Here is a 16701-nt window from a genome sequence, read left to right as displayed (position 1 = left end):
GTTGCTATTCAGCCACAACACTTCACTATCTTCTTTATGTTATTTCTAGGTTTCTCGCGCTCTAGGAATAAGCTAACTGATTGACCGGGCCTGTTACTCGCTCTACTAACATAGAATAGTGAAACATTTGGCAGATTTTGAGGTATTAGAAAAATATTCTTTATGTCTAAAGGTGACAATTATTTTGAGTTTAGAGAGACCGCCTGAAGTATATATTCGCTTGAGGCTTCTTAATTTTTGCAATTTTCGAGTGGAACTTGTGGGCTTCTTGAATTCAGTGGTCGGCAGTGCTTGTCAAGTGTACTAAATAAATTCATTTTGTGGACTCGTCATATATAGACCATAATATGCTTATATAAGCGATAGAGCATATAAGCATATAAGCATATAAGAATATGCTTATATAAGCGATAATTTATGATTTGTATATTTTAGGAATCAAATGGGCTTCCGGTTTAGATTTTATAGCATGGAATATTCTTTTTGATGATTATGAGTGCCTGCCTTATTTATGGCCTTCACTCATGTTGGTTGTGGTTACTTAGTTATTGTGCAGGGCGCTGGGTCTAACATGCGAAGAACGCTGGGGCTGTCTCTTATACACATCTATTTAGNCGGGGTCTGACATGTGAAGGGTGCCGGGGTCTAACATGTGAAGGGTGCCGGGGTCTGACATGTGAGGGGTGCCGGGGTCTGACATGTGAAGGGTGCTGGGATCTGACATGTGAAGGATGCTGGGGTCTAACATGCGAAGGGTGCTGGGGTCTAACACGCGAAGGGCGCTGGGGTCTAACATGCGAAGGGTGCTGGGGTCTAACATGCGAAGGGCGCTGGGGTCTAACAAGCGAAGGGCGCTGGGGTCCGACTTGTGAAGGGTGCAGGGGTCTAACATGTGAAGGGTGCTGGGGTCTGACGTGTGGCAGTTGATGATCGCAGGCTGGGGCATTTGAAGCTGTAGCCCTGGCAAGGGGAAGTAGCTCTGGGAAGTGCGGGAGGAAGGATGCCTTTATGCGCGGCAAACTCGACGTTTTCAGTTATGAAAGAAATCTGCAGCGTTCCCTGTAACGGCTTCTTCCCTACGTCAATGTTTCTTAGTATATTAAATATTGCGGGTATTGGTTGGTCATCGAAAACAAGTTGTCCACGCTCGAGGAAATGAAATTGAAAATTATTTGGACAATATATGTTTTCATTTGACGTACCGAATAATATTTTGGCCTTTCAAATCCTACTCATTGAAATTATTAGAAGGAAAAGAGTCGATATTATGAGAGCAGCACTTCTCTTTCATTTTGCCTATGTTATACGAGTATTATAAACACAATAAAAATTATTCGTATTTATGGGTGAGTATTAGATTTCGTCGAATGAATATTAAATTTATTAATATTTATCGCATTTAAACACGTTTGCACTTCGTTTTAATCGTTAAATTTTGGATATTATGCATGAAAACTCTAATTTAGCCTGCGATGCTTCGTGATTCGAGATGTTATGAACATCAGCTTTTTGAGAAATGTTTAATGTATTGGCTGTCAAATTAATATATTATTGATGAGGCATTTTACTTTGGCAGCCATTATCCTCGTTCCTTCTTCACCATGATCTTTACTTGAATAATCCTGCTATCTCATTGAAATTATTAGAAGGAAAAGAGTCGATACTATGAATGGAGCACTGAGCTTCTCTTTCATTCTGCCTATGTTATACGAGTATAAAAACAATAAAAATTATTCTAATTTTTAGGTGAATATTAGTTTTCGTCGGATGAATATTATATTTATAAATATTTTCACATTTGAGCCCGTTTGCACTGCGTTTTAATCGTTGAATTTTGGATGTTGTGCATGAAAACTCTACTTCAGCCTGCGATGCTTCGTGATTCGAGATGTTATGAACATAGCTTTTTGAGAAATGTTTAATGTATTGGCTGTCAGATTAATATAATATTATTGATGAGGCATTTTATTTTGGGAGCCATTACCCTCGTTCCTTCTTCGCCATGATCTTTATTTGAATAATCTTGCTAGTTTCGCATATTATTTTGTGAAACAATTTCCGTCGTAGCCTTGCAGCCACAGGCGTTATTTCTAGATAAATTATACGCACATCAAAGGGAGTTTGGGGCCCGGGAAGAGAATGGTATTTGAGGCCAGGTGAGGGGTGTAACGTGCTGGCGTACCCTCGCCTCCTTCCCTCGCCTCCTTCCCTCGTATCCTTCCCTCGTATCCTTCCCTCGTTTCACTAATGAAAGACGGCAACGACTTCAACCGTCTTTTCTGATCGACTCTTTCTTGCGAGGGAGCGACATAAAAGCTGCTCGGTAGCGAATGCAGTGCAAAGAAGCTGGTCATAGCAGATGAAACGAAGGCGAAAAGAAACGATTATTAAAAGCTGGAATAATTCCGAGTGACGTAAATGAATATATGAGTGCACAGATAAAAATAATGATTAGTGTCTAACGGCAAAAAGAATACATAATCAAGTGCCAGGCTTCAGAGGGCATAGAGTCTACATGCAGGAAAACGATAGTAGACATTATTTGTGGAATCAGAGTGACTCAAACCCGGTCACTCGTATAATGGAAAGGAAATTGTAAGATTGATGAGAATATTCGAGAACAAAGATACAATTTAAAACATTAGATGATGCATGAAGGGGAAGCTGGCTGAATTAGAGGCGGTCACGAATTTCTAACCATTTTTTGATTTTTTCATTTCATTCTGTAACCGAAATTTGCCATCGAATTTTTCAGGTCTTCTTCAGTTAGCGGCGTACGAGAACAGTGGGCTTCTCACCATACACAGTAAGCGTTCTCTTCCTCTATTTACTTCATAATGAATATTGCAAGTGAATAAATCACCTCAAGTTTCTCCGATATAGTTTAATTTTTTATTTATGATTTAAATAAATATTTTATTTTATTTAAATATATGAATAAATAGGTAAAATTTAATGTCATGTTAAATTCCAATGCTCCTTTGCAGTTATGGAAGCACGCAAACTCAAGTCGCGGTCATCAGGCGTTTGCAACCCTTACGTTAAGGTGAGCAAGAACAAAACATCCTTAATATTTTTTATGAAATATTATTTACAGACTCGTTTATCGGTCAGTCGAAAAACCATTGTTCTATATTGACATTGCTGCTATTACCGGATAGACCTGGAAAACAACTGGCCCTCGCAATTCACGAGGGAAACTAAATTGGTTTTAAATAACCATGAATATTTTTAATAACATTCAAGTAATTTCCTAATAACTGTGCGAATTAATCTTTATGGCCTTATGAAAGTGTAAACAAACACAGAACCTAAGTAAGCATCATTGTAGAATATTCTCCCCAAGTTTCCAATTACTGGCACACATTTGGTCATTACCTGCTTGAGTCAGGAGTGCTTGTCTTGATGTATCTCGTATGAAAACTTTATTAATATAACAAAGCCCGTATTTTTCTATTGTTTTTCTACTGTGCAAAGCCCGGATTTTTTAATTTCATTGATTTATAGATCAGCGAGTAGCTAGACATTAATCTTTGGCTTCATTAAGTTGTTTCAAATTTGTAACGAAGATTGACTATTTTCAATCAATGAATCGTAATGATTTTACTTAATTAACGTTGGTTGAGTTGCGCAGTTATCGCTGGTCCCCGACGAAGTTGAGCGCACCTTCTGTCGGACGTCGGTGCTGCGAGCCACCAACTGTCCGCACTTCAACCAGCAGTTCAGCTTTGACTTCCTACCTGAAGACCTCAGCAAGCGGCTCCTTATATCTCTGTGGAATCGTGACCCCCTAAAGAAGTGAGCGCTTTATTATTAATGTTGGATAAGAGCCCTTACTATAAGCGAATGTGTTCTTTGTGAACGTGCAGTAGAGGCCATCACGATAAGCGAATGTGTTCTTTGTGAACGTGCAGTAGAGGCCATCACGATAAGCGAGTGTGTTCTTGTGAACGTGCAGTAGAGGCCATCACGATAAGCGAGTGTGTTCTTGTGAACGTGCAGCAGAGGCCATCACGGTAAGCGAGTGTGTTCTTGTGAACGTGCAGTAGAGGCCATCACGGTAAGCGAATGTGTTCTTTGTGAACGTGCAGTAGAGGCCACCACGTTAAGCCAGTGTTTTCTTTTTGTTTTCTTGGGAATGTGAAGTACAAGTTTTACGGTTTATTTTAATACCGTAATTAATTGCCACATTTCATTTAGAATACCAGTAATTTTAATCGATATTTAATTTTTTCTAACAATTATCACCAAAGCTGTCCGATGCAGATCAATTTAACGTGTTCATGCGTGATGTTCGCTAAAGGTTTTCTTTCCTTTGGTCGTGCAGAAAGAGCGAGTTCCTGGGCTGCATGTCGTTCAACGTCGGGCACATTTTGTCAAAGGTTAGTACGACAAATTCTGCACCAGTTCCTTATTGCTTCACTGAACATTTGTTTTATCATTGGTGCGAAACTTTGGTTATTCTGGCAGGATAACTTCTAAAATTTGTATGCGTAGCATAGTAAGCAATTTACTAATTTGATGGTTGAATTTATGCGGTAAGTCGTTCATCCAGAAAGTTGAATACTGACCACTGTTCTAGTTGCTAACAAGGACTTGAGAATTTATCTGATTAATTTATTGTAATCATATTGTAATCAGTATCTTAAAATTCTAAGATGATATATCTGATCAAACTGAGCGCCAAATCAGCAGCAAATTGAACGTTGCTCTCTCTACAAACACCTTTAACACAATGCGTGTGCAATTCGTTATAGCAGAGACTGATGCAAGCGTTAATCCTGCATTTACATTCTATGCGCGCTGCGCCTTCTTTAGCTATAGTCATCCTGGTGATCGCCATGTTTGGAACTGTCTTCTGATTTTCTAGTTTTTCTTTATACCAAGTGAGGTTGGGATGAGATTCCCTTGAAGGTATCCGTCATCGAGTCGAAGCTAGCCGGGTGCCAGTGCAGAAAGTAGTTTTCCGTTATGCAATCGTCAAATTGCAAATATTGAGTATGGCTCGTGTGGTCATTTGTGACATTTCGAGAAGGGCATTTTGGAATCGTGCTTGCTTGGAAATAGTTTATCCTCAAGAATGGCTCATGTACAATATATAAAGGATGTAGGATTGTGCCATATATTCAAACACCTTCAAATTCTTGAATAGCGTTAATGCTCCTGAACTATTGATAATTGGCCGATAATCGTGTACTTTTGGCTCTGTATAGTCATAAACCGCCTAAATTGCCCACTGCTGCAGAGTATCCTCCCGTTCGAGAACATCAAGTTTATTTTAGCCATGATAAATAATGAGCATTGATCGTTTAACAACTGAATTTTTGAAAGTTGCTCCATGGTGCTGCTGGGAACAGAGGCGTGGGTGCAGAGAACATGAGGGAAGTGAGGGAGGGTGAGCCAGCCAGGGCTGCCCTCGGTGTCATGCTGCAGTGCAGCGCGCGGGAGGAAGGCGTGCGGATCCCGTAGAGTTTGGCTGCAGTTCTCCCATTCCCTTGTTCGACTTGAGTTCGTGCGATATCTAGTGCTGAATTTGATAAGTCAATTTTATATAATTACTTCGAATTTTAGAGATCGTTACTCGTGCTAATTTGCAAGGCCAAAGGTCCAACCGGTGATGTTATCGGCAGTCTAAGTGGTAGAGCTTTTTTGTGTTATCAACAAGGTTCTCCTGACTATCCCGTGCGCGTATTCTTAAGGACGAGCCTTACGAACGTCTTGTTCTTACGAACTTTGATTATTTTTTAATTAGCGGTTATTAGCGAGCCCAGTTAGCGCTCTCGCCACTGTGCAGTACATATTGTTAAGTGAAATAATGAAAGTAATTGTAATTAATTGAAAGTAATGCATTAATGTAGTATTATGTAGTAGTATATATTAATTTATAAACATTTTCGCCTCCCAAGAAACGAAAAAAGTCGAAAAGCAAATATTTACAAACTATGTATGTATAATATATAAACTTTTTCATAATGCAATGATGAATTGGCGTGGTAAAGTTTATAACCATCTTAAAAATCGGAGATTTTAATTCTAAATAAAGGAAGAAATTCAAACGTGACCAATTTTCATGTAAAGCATAAAAACATTACCATACATCATATAAGCTGCTTTTGTTAATCGACGGTATTCAACAATACTTGTCAATACTCATGGTCATGAACTCATTGAGAGACAAATTATACCTAATGTATTTACTTTCTTAATCTTTACTTAAAGATTAATTTCTAAATACTTAATTTAGAGATTAAGATAAAGAAAAAGAAGATTAAGAAATAAATTTTTACTTAACTTCTTAATCTTTACTTGAAGCGTTGCAAATCTGTATTATACTTAAGAGAATATATGTTTGTTCAAAACCTCATACAAAACAATGCAAATCTTATCTTCGAATTTACAAATTAAACTAAAATTCTAATTTGCAAAATCGAAAAAGCCGTAAGAATATCGTTTAGAAAACTTTCTATATAGTCTTCAACAAATCTTCTTTTATCGAGCCAACTCTACCTAATTTTTCCGATTACAAAAACTGACTTAAAAATTTCTTCCCAGCACTGCTCTAATTGACGCGTGTTATAATTAATGGCTGTCAAGATATTTGATGCTCGGCATACAGGCCACGTCTACCAACATTTTCTCGGCGATAATAACGTTCCACGATAATAATATAATAATAAACGTTCGATAATTATCATGAGCCTTCTATGAGCCGCGCTCGACAATCAGCCATCTAAAGGCCTCCGATAACCCGTCTGTAAATTTACTTCAAGGGTTATTGACGATGAAATATTAATTCTCAATCATGTAGTCATAAAGAGTTTATTTTCCAGCACATTGTTTTCCAGTGGGTTGCTTTGTGCTGCCGTAGAGCATTTTTATTTTTCGTAAAATCAAACTTCGTTCTTCCTCCTTAATTGTTCATAGATTGCCACCGATAAAGAGGAAACGTTTGGGTCATTGACTTATATCGTTTCATAGAAGCACTATAGTTAAACAGCATCGTGAATCATAGCTATTGTTGAAGGATAAATAAAATGTCAAGTTCAATTTTTTTCGATTAAAAGATAGAGAGTTGATTATTAATTGCTGGAAATATCCTTTGTTTTTCTTCAAAGGCCTTTAGTTATTTTGACGAATTTATGACATCACATAGAACATTCGAGCCGTATTCTAAAAATAATTAGGGTGCATGAACAATGTTACATTGCCACCCTATATCGGACCGGGTTTGATTTTTAATTATCTTCATTTTAATAACTAGCCAAAACATGAGCCTATATTGGGGAGAAAACTAAGGCTCCTCAGAGAAGACTAATTCTTATCGTACGTGGTTAAGCAGTTCACGCGATGTTTAGTGAATCATTTGGCTAAAATTTAAATGAACGAGATACGGAAATCAAGAATGCTTGATCAGGTGCGGATAAGTGGTTTCTTCTTGCCCACTCAATGTCGTGTGTTTGGTCTAATCATTAAGTGCTTCTTTATCACAAACTTGAACTAATGATAATCTGATTAATTTTACGCTGACTGTTAGTGCTGGAAGGTTACTTAAATTTCGTGGTAAATCCTTCGTAGTTTAGAATAGGTTCCAGCGCATTGCGTGCTATCCCGATTGAAGCGCTAGGCGCGCGCACGCTTCGGTCCGCCTCGCGAGATGTCGCACCGCGCGCTGCAGGTGCAGCTTCACTCTGGCAAGAAGCTTCGGTTCTCAGCGCCTGGCGCGCGCTGAAGCCGCAGACCGAGTTACCCCAGACCGAGTTACGCCAGACCGAGTTACCCCAGACCGAGTTACGCCAGACCGAGTTACGCTGGACCGAGTTACGCTAGACCAAGTTACCCCAGAACGAGTTAACCCAGAACGAGTTACGCTGGACCGAGTTACGCTGGACCGAGTTACGCCAGATCGAGTTACGCTGGACCGAGTTACGCTGGACTGGCCACTCGCGTCATGCGTTCACACGCACCAGACGACCATATGGACGTGGCAGGCGGTACTGACCGTCACTGCAGTGCCGCCGTGAGTTGCCATTATTAGCCTATGATAATTAAACGAATCGTTGGCACGCGAAATCGTCTTTCTTGGGTGACTACAGAATTCTTCTCTCTTGGGAGACCACATTCAATAGTAGACAAGCTAATTTTGTTACATTAGCAACTTTTAACAAATGTTAGGGACTATAAGATTATCGAAAGCCATAAATTATAAGTTTCAAATAATTGGATCCTAATTCAATTTCAGTAAGCACTGCAAAACCGTTCACATTTATTAATTGTACACGATTTTATTCGTCTAATCTGAAATGATATAGATCCGTTGTTTATGAAATAAATTGAAACAATATTCTTTGTGGCAACCTATTTTCATCAAATGAGATCTAGCTCACACATTTTCTGCTTAGATTTTTACAGTTTGTTGTAAGGGGTTTTCGCAAAGTAACTGAACAATGAGAGAACAATGGCATTTTTGAATAGGCTTGTTGTCATCGTTTCTAATTTTGATATGAATAACTTTTTGGTTTTATACGACATTTTTAGCTCTGTAATCATATTTTATTCATTGAAGCGAGTGCTTCAGCATACCAGGCCCAGGAACGGAGGTTTGAATACCGACCAATTGAGCAACTTTATTCTGTTCTTGAGTAAAGTTACCTTACATTGTTCAATGCTCGTTCATTAATTGTTATCGATGGGTTTACTATACAATGCTTGTTAAGTAATTGTCATCAATGGGGTTACTATATATAACACAATGATCGTTCATTAACTGTTATCGATGGGGGTTACTATGTATAACACAATGATCGTTCATTAATTGTTATTAATGTGGTTATTATACAATGGTTGTTCAGTAATTGCTATCAATGAGGTTACCATATATAATACAATGAGCGTTCATTAATTGTTGTTGATGGGGTTACTATATATAACACAATGCTTGTTCAGTAATTGTTATCAATGGGGTTACTGTATACAATAAAAGGCTCGTTCATTAATTGTTATCGATAGGGCAGTACTATTATCGATAGGGCAGTATCGATACTATTGTTATTTAGGCAGTACTATTCATTTCGCACCTATTGGTTGGTTAAAATTGACGAAAAGTTTGACTAGCCAACTGACATTATTATTTTTTTATGAAGTTTTATGCTAGTGATTAGTTTAAGTCTTATTCTTTTTTTAGTCCCCAATTGAATTAATTACAAACTTCCTGCTCGAGAGCCTGAACATGATCATTTTTATTTCAAATTATTGTTATTAATGGGGTTATTATACAATGGTTGTTCAGTAATTGCTATCAATGGGGTTACTATATATAACACAATGATCGTCATAATTGTTATCAATGGGGTTACTATATATAATACAATGATCGTTCATTAATTGTTATTAATGGGGTTATTTTACAATGGTTGTTCAGTAATTGCTATCAATGGGGTTACCATATATAACACAATGCTTGTTCAGTAATTGTTATCAATGGGGTTACTATATATAATAAAAGGCTCGTTCATTAATTGTTATCGACAGGGTTACTATACAATGTTTCTTCAGTAATTGTTATTAATTGGGTTATTATACATGTCTTTTTCATAATTTCGTTGATAATTAATATAATAGAATAATTTATAAGAAACAAACTCAATTCTATGAAACTTTTAGGGTCAGTAACGATATTACTCCAAATATTATACTTTGATTATATTATTTTGTGTTGTGATGTCAGTTGATATTTCAAGTAGAATGAATTATTTATGAAGTACTTTTCATTTCGCAACTATTGGTAGGTTAAAAATTGACGAAAAATTTGAATAGCCAACTGACCTTATTTGTTTGTCTCTATGAAGTTTTATGCCAGCGATTAGGTTAAGTCTTGTTCTTTTTTTCGTCCCCAATTGAATTAATTACAAACTTCCTGCTCGAGAGCCTGAACATGATCATTTTTATTTCAAAATATTTCACAGACGCAGCCATCTGCGTTCACTAGGCTTTGAAACTCCGAACATGAATACGCTCTTCAAACATGTTGTAAACATGTTTCTAGCGTGGTTCAGACAATATTCAAACACGATTTAAACCTTATTTAAACCTAACCTAACCATCCTCGCACTTTGTGCAAACTGTTTTACGACAATGTTTAATCCTTGCTCTAACCTTTTTGAAATCTTTTTCAAATTTGTTCAAAGCGAGTTTGAAGCTTGCGCCAAGCCAGTTCTGTGGTACGGCCTTCTGAAAGCAATTTTGGTGGAGCGATGCAGCTAGAAACGTTGAAACAATTCTCTTGTTTAATGTTCAATTTTCTATCATAATAGTTGCTGGAAATCATCGAAAATAATTATTATAGTAGAGTATAGAGTAACTATAACTATAAATCATCGAGTCTCAAATTGTATTTGTAACTTACAATGGTAGTACTGATAAACCTGGGCGTATAGGAGCGTCACGACACTTGCATCAAATCAGTACCACCTACCATCATAATATTATGGTTTCCCCTGCACTGCTTTAAAAAATATAACTCAGTACTCACTGCAGTGAGTGACAGAGAGCGCATTTTCTCGTCGACGAAAACGTGAAGTCACGGACTGACAGACAGAAGACAGACGGACGGACGTACAGACGGACATGGCGAGCACAATAGCGCATTTTTCCATAAATGAGAAAATGCGCTCATAACACCTCAATCATATATAGCTCGTTCACAATACGCTAGTAGCGTCAATAAATAAGATGTAACAACTACGAATCATAATTATTATAGTGAAAATGTTGAAAATAATAAAGTATGTTTGGTGACAGAAGGTGCACGGATGGTTCCGGCTGCTGACGGAGGCCGTGGGTCGCCGTAAGCACTTCGCTGCTCCTCCGCCCTCGCCCATCAGACCTGCAGGTGATTAATTGATTGGTGTAGGTGATTAATTAATTGATGCATGTGATTAATTAATTGATGTAGGTGATTAATTAATTGATGCAGGTGATTAATTAATTGATGCAGGTGATTAATTAATTGATGCATGTGATTAATTAATTGATGCAGGTGATTAATTAATTGATGCAGGTAATTAATTGATTGATGTAGGTGATTAATTAATTGATGCAGGTGATTAATTGATTGATGCAGGTGATTAATTAATTGATACAGGTGATTAATTGATTGATGCAGGTGATTAATTAATTGATGCAGGTGATTAATTAATTGATTATACGTGTCGGTGATCGTTATTTCGATATATTTTTATGGTAAATAAGCCCATATTTTGATTTATTGTATCCCATTTAGGACATAATTTTGGCAAATTATTTGTAATCTAAACTTTTAATTTTCTGCATTGTATGCTATCTAACCATTTTTTGATAAATTTTACAATTTAAATCCTTATTTTGATGAATATTCTTATACTGTAATTAGTTACATGTTTAATATATTTAAAATTTAATATAGTGAGTCACTGTATTTGATAAAGTTGCCGGCTCGATGGAGATTTCACTAAAAGGTATAAAAGGTATAAAATGTACTAAAATTATTTTCACGTCAAACAAGTACAAATATTCAGTCAGCGAACCTAACGAAATGAAAGAAGTTTGAGAAGCCTTACGAAGAAACACGTGCATACCTCTAGCTCCTCCTGTGTCGCTGATATGATCATTTCCTTGCCTTTAGACCTCATGTTGCCAACACGTGTGTTGCACTGCGCAATGTTGCAACACTCTCATAGGCCTGTCTGTTGTTATCGTAATAAATTTTTACTATACCGTATGTGATCGTTATTAGTCACAGTGGGACAAGTGATGTGACGTTACACGTTTAATTTTTTTGTATAGCTTCCATAATCAGGAAGCTTCGCTAGTACCTAGTGATGAGTTTCATAATTTTCACGTCATCACAAAATTTCCGCAATTTCCGGTTGCATAATTTCCACGTCATCGTTGCACAATTTCCACGTCATTGTTGCACAATTTCCACGTCATGAGTTGCAGCCTCAAGGGATGGCAGTGTTGTGCTGTTCATAGAAATGTTGCACGTATAGTGTTCTATTGTTCTTTTAATGAGAAGAGAAGATATTTGTTATGTTATGGATTTTAAATTTTGTGTTTGATGTGTAAAATGAAAAATGTTTCATTCGTTCATTTGTCGGGCTTTTTTTTGGCTTGCATAAATCGATGAGATTTACGATGAAGTTGTGCATGCCTGGCTCGCCGCCGCCTCGAGTATCGATGACTGCGACCCTCCATGAATATTTACTGCTTGTTTAGAGCAGCACGCGGCCAGGCCTGTCATGGGGCCACCGCCAGCAACATTTGTGCACGTTTAGTCTGGAAAAGAAATGAATGATGAATTACTCTCGTGAATTGCGTTTAAATGGTTTAATGTCGATCAAAACAGAACAGAATTCAGAATATTTTGAAATGGAGCAACTTATTATGAATATATTCAAAATTTTTTAGATCATGTTCTCGTTTTCCACTAGAATTCGAAATATCCGAGCATTGTGCAACGTTATATAAACTTACGCAGAACTTTATTGAGCGAAGTTCTTGTTTTCCACTAGAACTCAGAATATTTCAATAAATGATATTGATTTGTGAAGTCTTAGCCGCCGACTTTTGAAGATGAATTTTACAGGATAAGCGCAAGTTTATTTCCGACAATAATTTAATTTAGTAAATTCTCCTGTTTGAATAAATGGATAGCCGTTTCGAAATATTAAGATGATTCCAGAATGTTCTGGATGTGTTATACGCGTCAATTTTTCTTGTGATGCCATTGGTTCTCCGCAAGTTTTTTCTTGTTACCAAATTAGCATTTTTTGTTACTTCAAGTCTGTTGTAATTAAGCGTTCATGATGAGACTCTTTGTTGAACTACACAGGAAGTTATTACTCGTCATCAGGAAGAAAGGCATATTAAGTTAAAAGTTATTTATTCAATTCTTTAAAGATTATAATGTAACTGAGGCTAATGCAGAGCGTCATGGTGCTCTGGCATATATAAATACAATTTCGTCACAAGAACTACAATAAACAAAATAAAGAAATGAACAAAAACAAGGAAGCCGCCTCAGTTCTAGATTTCCTGAGCCAGGAAATGTGAGATTGCGTAGATTATTGACATCTTGGCGAGCCTGCAGGGAGCTAAGAGGCGAGAGTCGCATACGAATTTGCTTGGCCCAACGCGGTCGCTAACTTGCTTAGCTGCGAGGCGCGACTCTGCAAATTGCTTTTGGATCTCAAAATCTTATTCTACACAATTTTCTTAGCTTGGAACTCTTACAGATTTCTAGATTTAGGAGCGCCTCGCATGTTCTCGGGAGAGCAGGTGTCGAGCGACTTAATTAAATATCATAGCATGTTTACTGTCAGGTGCAACGGCTGCACATGTTTAATGTACTGCGCTGCTGCTTGCTGGTGTTGAGAATTCTGTAGCTATTTGAAAATAATTTACATAAGCGAGCATTTTATATTTTAACCTCAAACTTAATACCTTCTAATGAATAAATTCTCGTATTAATATGCATGATTCGATTCTAGTGTCGTTGGCGAGGCGACAATTTAAGGCGATTGTTGTGTTTTATATGAGCGGCGACAGTTTAAGGTTTAAAGGGCATCGATAATTTTCTTTAATGCTTAACCTTAAAATACGTACTTTGTACTAGGCTTTCAGAATTTATTGACTTGGAAAATATTGACAATTAAAAATACATCTCACTGTTGCAGTTGGATCGAGACCAGATAGCCAACAAGACTCCGAGTCGCCGACATCGCCGAGGCGGCACCACCAGGTCTCTGCTGTCGGTAAGCTGTATTTTCCTCCCAAGCCTCTGTACTTGCATGCATCCAGCATGATGCTGGTTTTTAGATATAATATATGCAGATATAAATAAATAAATTAAATAAATATAAATAAAAATAAACCAGCGAAATATGCTGGCTACTATAACTATCCCGCAATGGATAATAGTTTTTTTATCAGTTCGATGTTTAATTGGTAACTTGCATTTGCAGTGGGATGAATGTGACGCCACTTGTTTGCAACAGGAATTCTTTCAAAGTTGATGCTGTTTGTTTCTCTAACTGCCATATTAGCTGTTCTATATAGTTTTTACAGCGACACAAATGTCTAAAGATCATTGATAATTACTGCGAGCAATTGCTCAGTTTTGCTTATAGATTAGTTCTTAGAACTGCTAAAAAAATAGACCCATAGATATCATATTCAACCGTCTTAATGCATTTTCAAGGTGGTAAATCCAAGAAATTTATATTTTTTTATTGTAGGTTAGCTTGCAAATCTTACTAAAACTTAATTGCTGAAATTCAGCACATTTTCATTTAAATATTTCGTTACAAATGATTTTCATGATGAATTCATTATGGCTATGGAAACGATGCTGTCATGCAAAATGCATGCGCTATAGGGCTATACGCTGAATTCATCTATTCCTGAAATATTAATCCAAGTATTCCTGTATAAGGCATATACCGGCCGTACTAGTGATAATTTCTTCATCTACATATAAGTAATTCAGCCTCATAGAGCATTGAAAAATAACTCCATTTGCAACTTATATACTCATGAACGCATCACGTGTTCAAGATTTTTCACCCCATTCGACAATATGCATCAGGTGCAAGTGCCTCCGCGCGAGAGGCGGGCTGGGGCGGGGAGGCAGCAGCAACCTTATATAGAGCATTTAAAAATAAGTGCTTTTGCAAGTAATATACTCATGAACGCATCACATGTTCAAGATTTTTTTTTCCACCCCATTCGACAATATGCATCAGGTGCAAGTGTCTCCACGCGTGAGGCAGGCTGGGGCAGCGAGGCAGCAGCATCCTTATATAGAGCATTGAAAAATAAGTGCATCTGCAACGGCGCCGGCGATGAACACATCACATTTTCAAGATTTTTCACCCCATTCGACAACATCCATCAGGTGCAAGTGTCTCCACGCGTGAGGCGGGCTGGGGCGGCGAGGCAGCTACGGGCCAGACGCCGTACACGCTGTCAGTGCGCGTGCCGCGCGGCGCCGGCGGCTTTGGCTTCTCCGTGTCGTGGTCGCGGCCTCCGCGCGTCGAGCGCGTCGACGCCGGCCTGCCGGCTGCCGCGGCGGGACTTCTACCGGGCGATTATCTTATCTTCGTTGGCAACCGCAACGTCGTGCGCATGCATGAGAAAGAAGTCATGGCCGCCATCATGTAAGTTGTTCTTCAAGGATCCATTCCAAATCAGTAGGTTGTTCATGATGTGTTAGGAATTATGTTTCCTGTTCATTTATTGGTATTGCGCATCTATTTTAAATGTTTGTATTTCTATGCTCATACGTGCCTTGGAAGAAAGTTATATGGATATCATTCTATCGTTCAGGCCAAAACTCATCTTTAAATGATCATCTAAGAGCTTGCAGTCCGTAACTACGAGACAAATTACGAAAAGAATAAAGGAAAAATCTTTGGAATAAGCATTTTGTCTTGATAAGCTTTGCTGCATTTGTCACCTCGTTTAATGAATTTACGAAATTCATTTACTGAATTACGAAATGAATTTACGAAATTTCACTTACCATGAATTTTGGCCGCAGGGACAGCGGTGAGGAGCTACTGCTGGAGGTATACCGTAAGGGCGTCACAGCGGGTCCCCCAAGCCTGCCCTCCCGCCGCTCGTTGTTCCAGCAGCAGCCTGGACTCACGGACCCTTCATTTAGCTGCAACCAACAGTCATGTCTAACATATTCCACGAGCACTGCTCCTTCCAGCCAAACATTCCAAACTAAAGACCGACGTCGATGGCAGTCGGCAGAAGACAACCCTCGGACGTCGCCATCTAGCCAGTATTATAACAACAATTGTCTGCTGCAGCAACATGCGCAGCTATACCCCGCCATCTTGGCGTCCCCGACACGGCACCATGAACGCTTCCAGCAGGTGACCAAACCTTACCTCAGCGCCGTGCTGCAGGTGTGACCGCTGTAGTGCAGCTGCCGTGCTGCAGGTGTGATGTGCAGCTGCTGTGCTGCAGGTGTGACCGCTGTAGTGCAGCTGCCGTGCTGCAGGTGTGACCGCTGTAGTGCAGCTGCCGTGCTGCAGGTGTGACAGCTGTAGTGCAGCTGTCGTGCTGCAGGTGTGACCGCTGTAGTGCAGCTGTCGTGCTGCAGGTGTGACAGCTGTAGTGCAGCTGTCGTGCTGCTGGTGTGACCGTATTAGTACAACTGCAGCAGTTTTAGCCCAAATATTTTGAACGTTTAAGTCATGTTTAGATGACGAAATAAGTATTCCAAGTTTTATGGCGCACGTTTAGCCGAAATATCCTGTAGTGCAAATGTGGCTCAACTTCCTAGAGCAGAGTTTAGGAACGAGAAGGTACAAGCACTGCGCACTTACGTGCATAAGCACTGCCTGGTTGTTGGACTGTTGTAGAGATTTTCAAGTTAAGATAAAGTTTGTCTTGCTTGTTCAAAATGCGTTTTTCCAACGTATTCTTCGTAACGCGGGCCAGTAAAATCATTGGTAATATTTAGGCTCACTTGACGCAGTTGAGTTCCATGCAGTATCGCTTTAAAATCAATAAATTAAAACGTGTAAGTGCTCACTTCGATCCGCCTTGTGCTTCTGCCTCACAACATTTTAAGTTTATAAATGAATCTTAAAAAATTGTTTATGGAAGTTTTAGAAGTTATCTAGCTGCGTCATTTTAATTTCCAATTTT

The 16701-nt window shown here is 38.6% G+C and overlaps 1 protein-coding gene across 1 annotated transcript in view; it reads left to right on the top strand.

Annotated features, from left to right (window-relative positions):
* Positions 1-15987, top strand: part of LOC108665709 (regulator of G-protein signaling 3) — a 34764-nt gene extending 18777 nt beyond the window's left edge. The window contains exons 2-9 of the mRNA XM_047885593.1: positions 2756-2806; positions 2988-3046; positions 3635-3798; positions 4328-4382; positions 10798-10888; positions 13713-13790; positions 14933-15194; positions 15578-15987. Coding sequence (XP_047741549.1) covers positions 2990-3046; positions 3635-3798; positions 4328-4382; positions 10798-10888; positions 13713-13790; positions 14933-15194; positions 15578-15959 — 1089 coding nt within the window. The 5' untranslated portion in view covers positions 2756-2806; positions 2988-2989 and the 3' untranslated portion in view covers positions 15960-15987. The remainder of the gene's footprint in view (positions 1-2755; positions 2807-2987; positions 3047-3634; positions 3799-4327; positions 4383-10797; positions 10889-13712; positions 13791-14932; positions 15195-15577) is intronic.
* The last annotated feature ends 714 nt before the right edge of the window (positions 15988-16701 follow it).

This window comes from Hyalella azteca, unplaced genomic scaffold (assembly GCF_000764305.2).
Source record: "Hyalella azteca isolate HAZT.00-mixed unplaced genomic scaffold, Hazt_2.0.2 contig261, whole genome shotgun sequence".
Classification (NCBI taxonomy): Eukaryota; Metazoa; Arthropoda; class Malacostraca; order Amphipoda; family Hyalellidae; genus Hyalella; species Hyalella azteca.
This window is presented reverse-complemented; position numbering and strand designations above follow the sequence as displayed.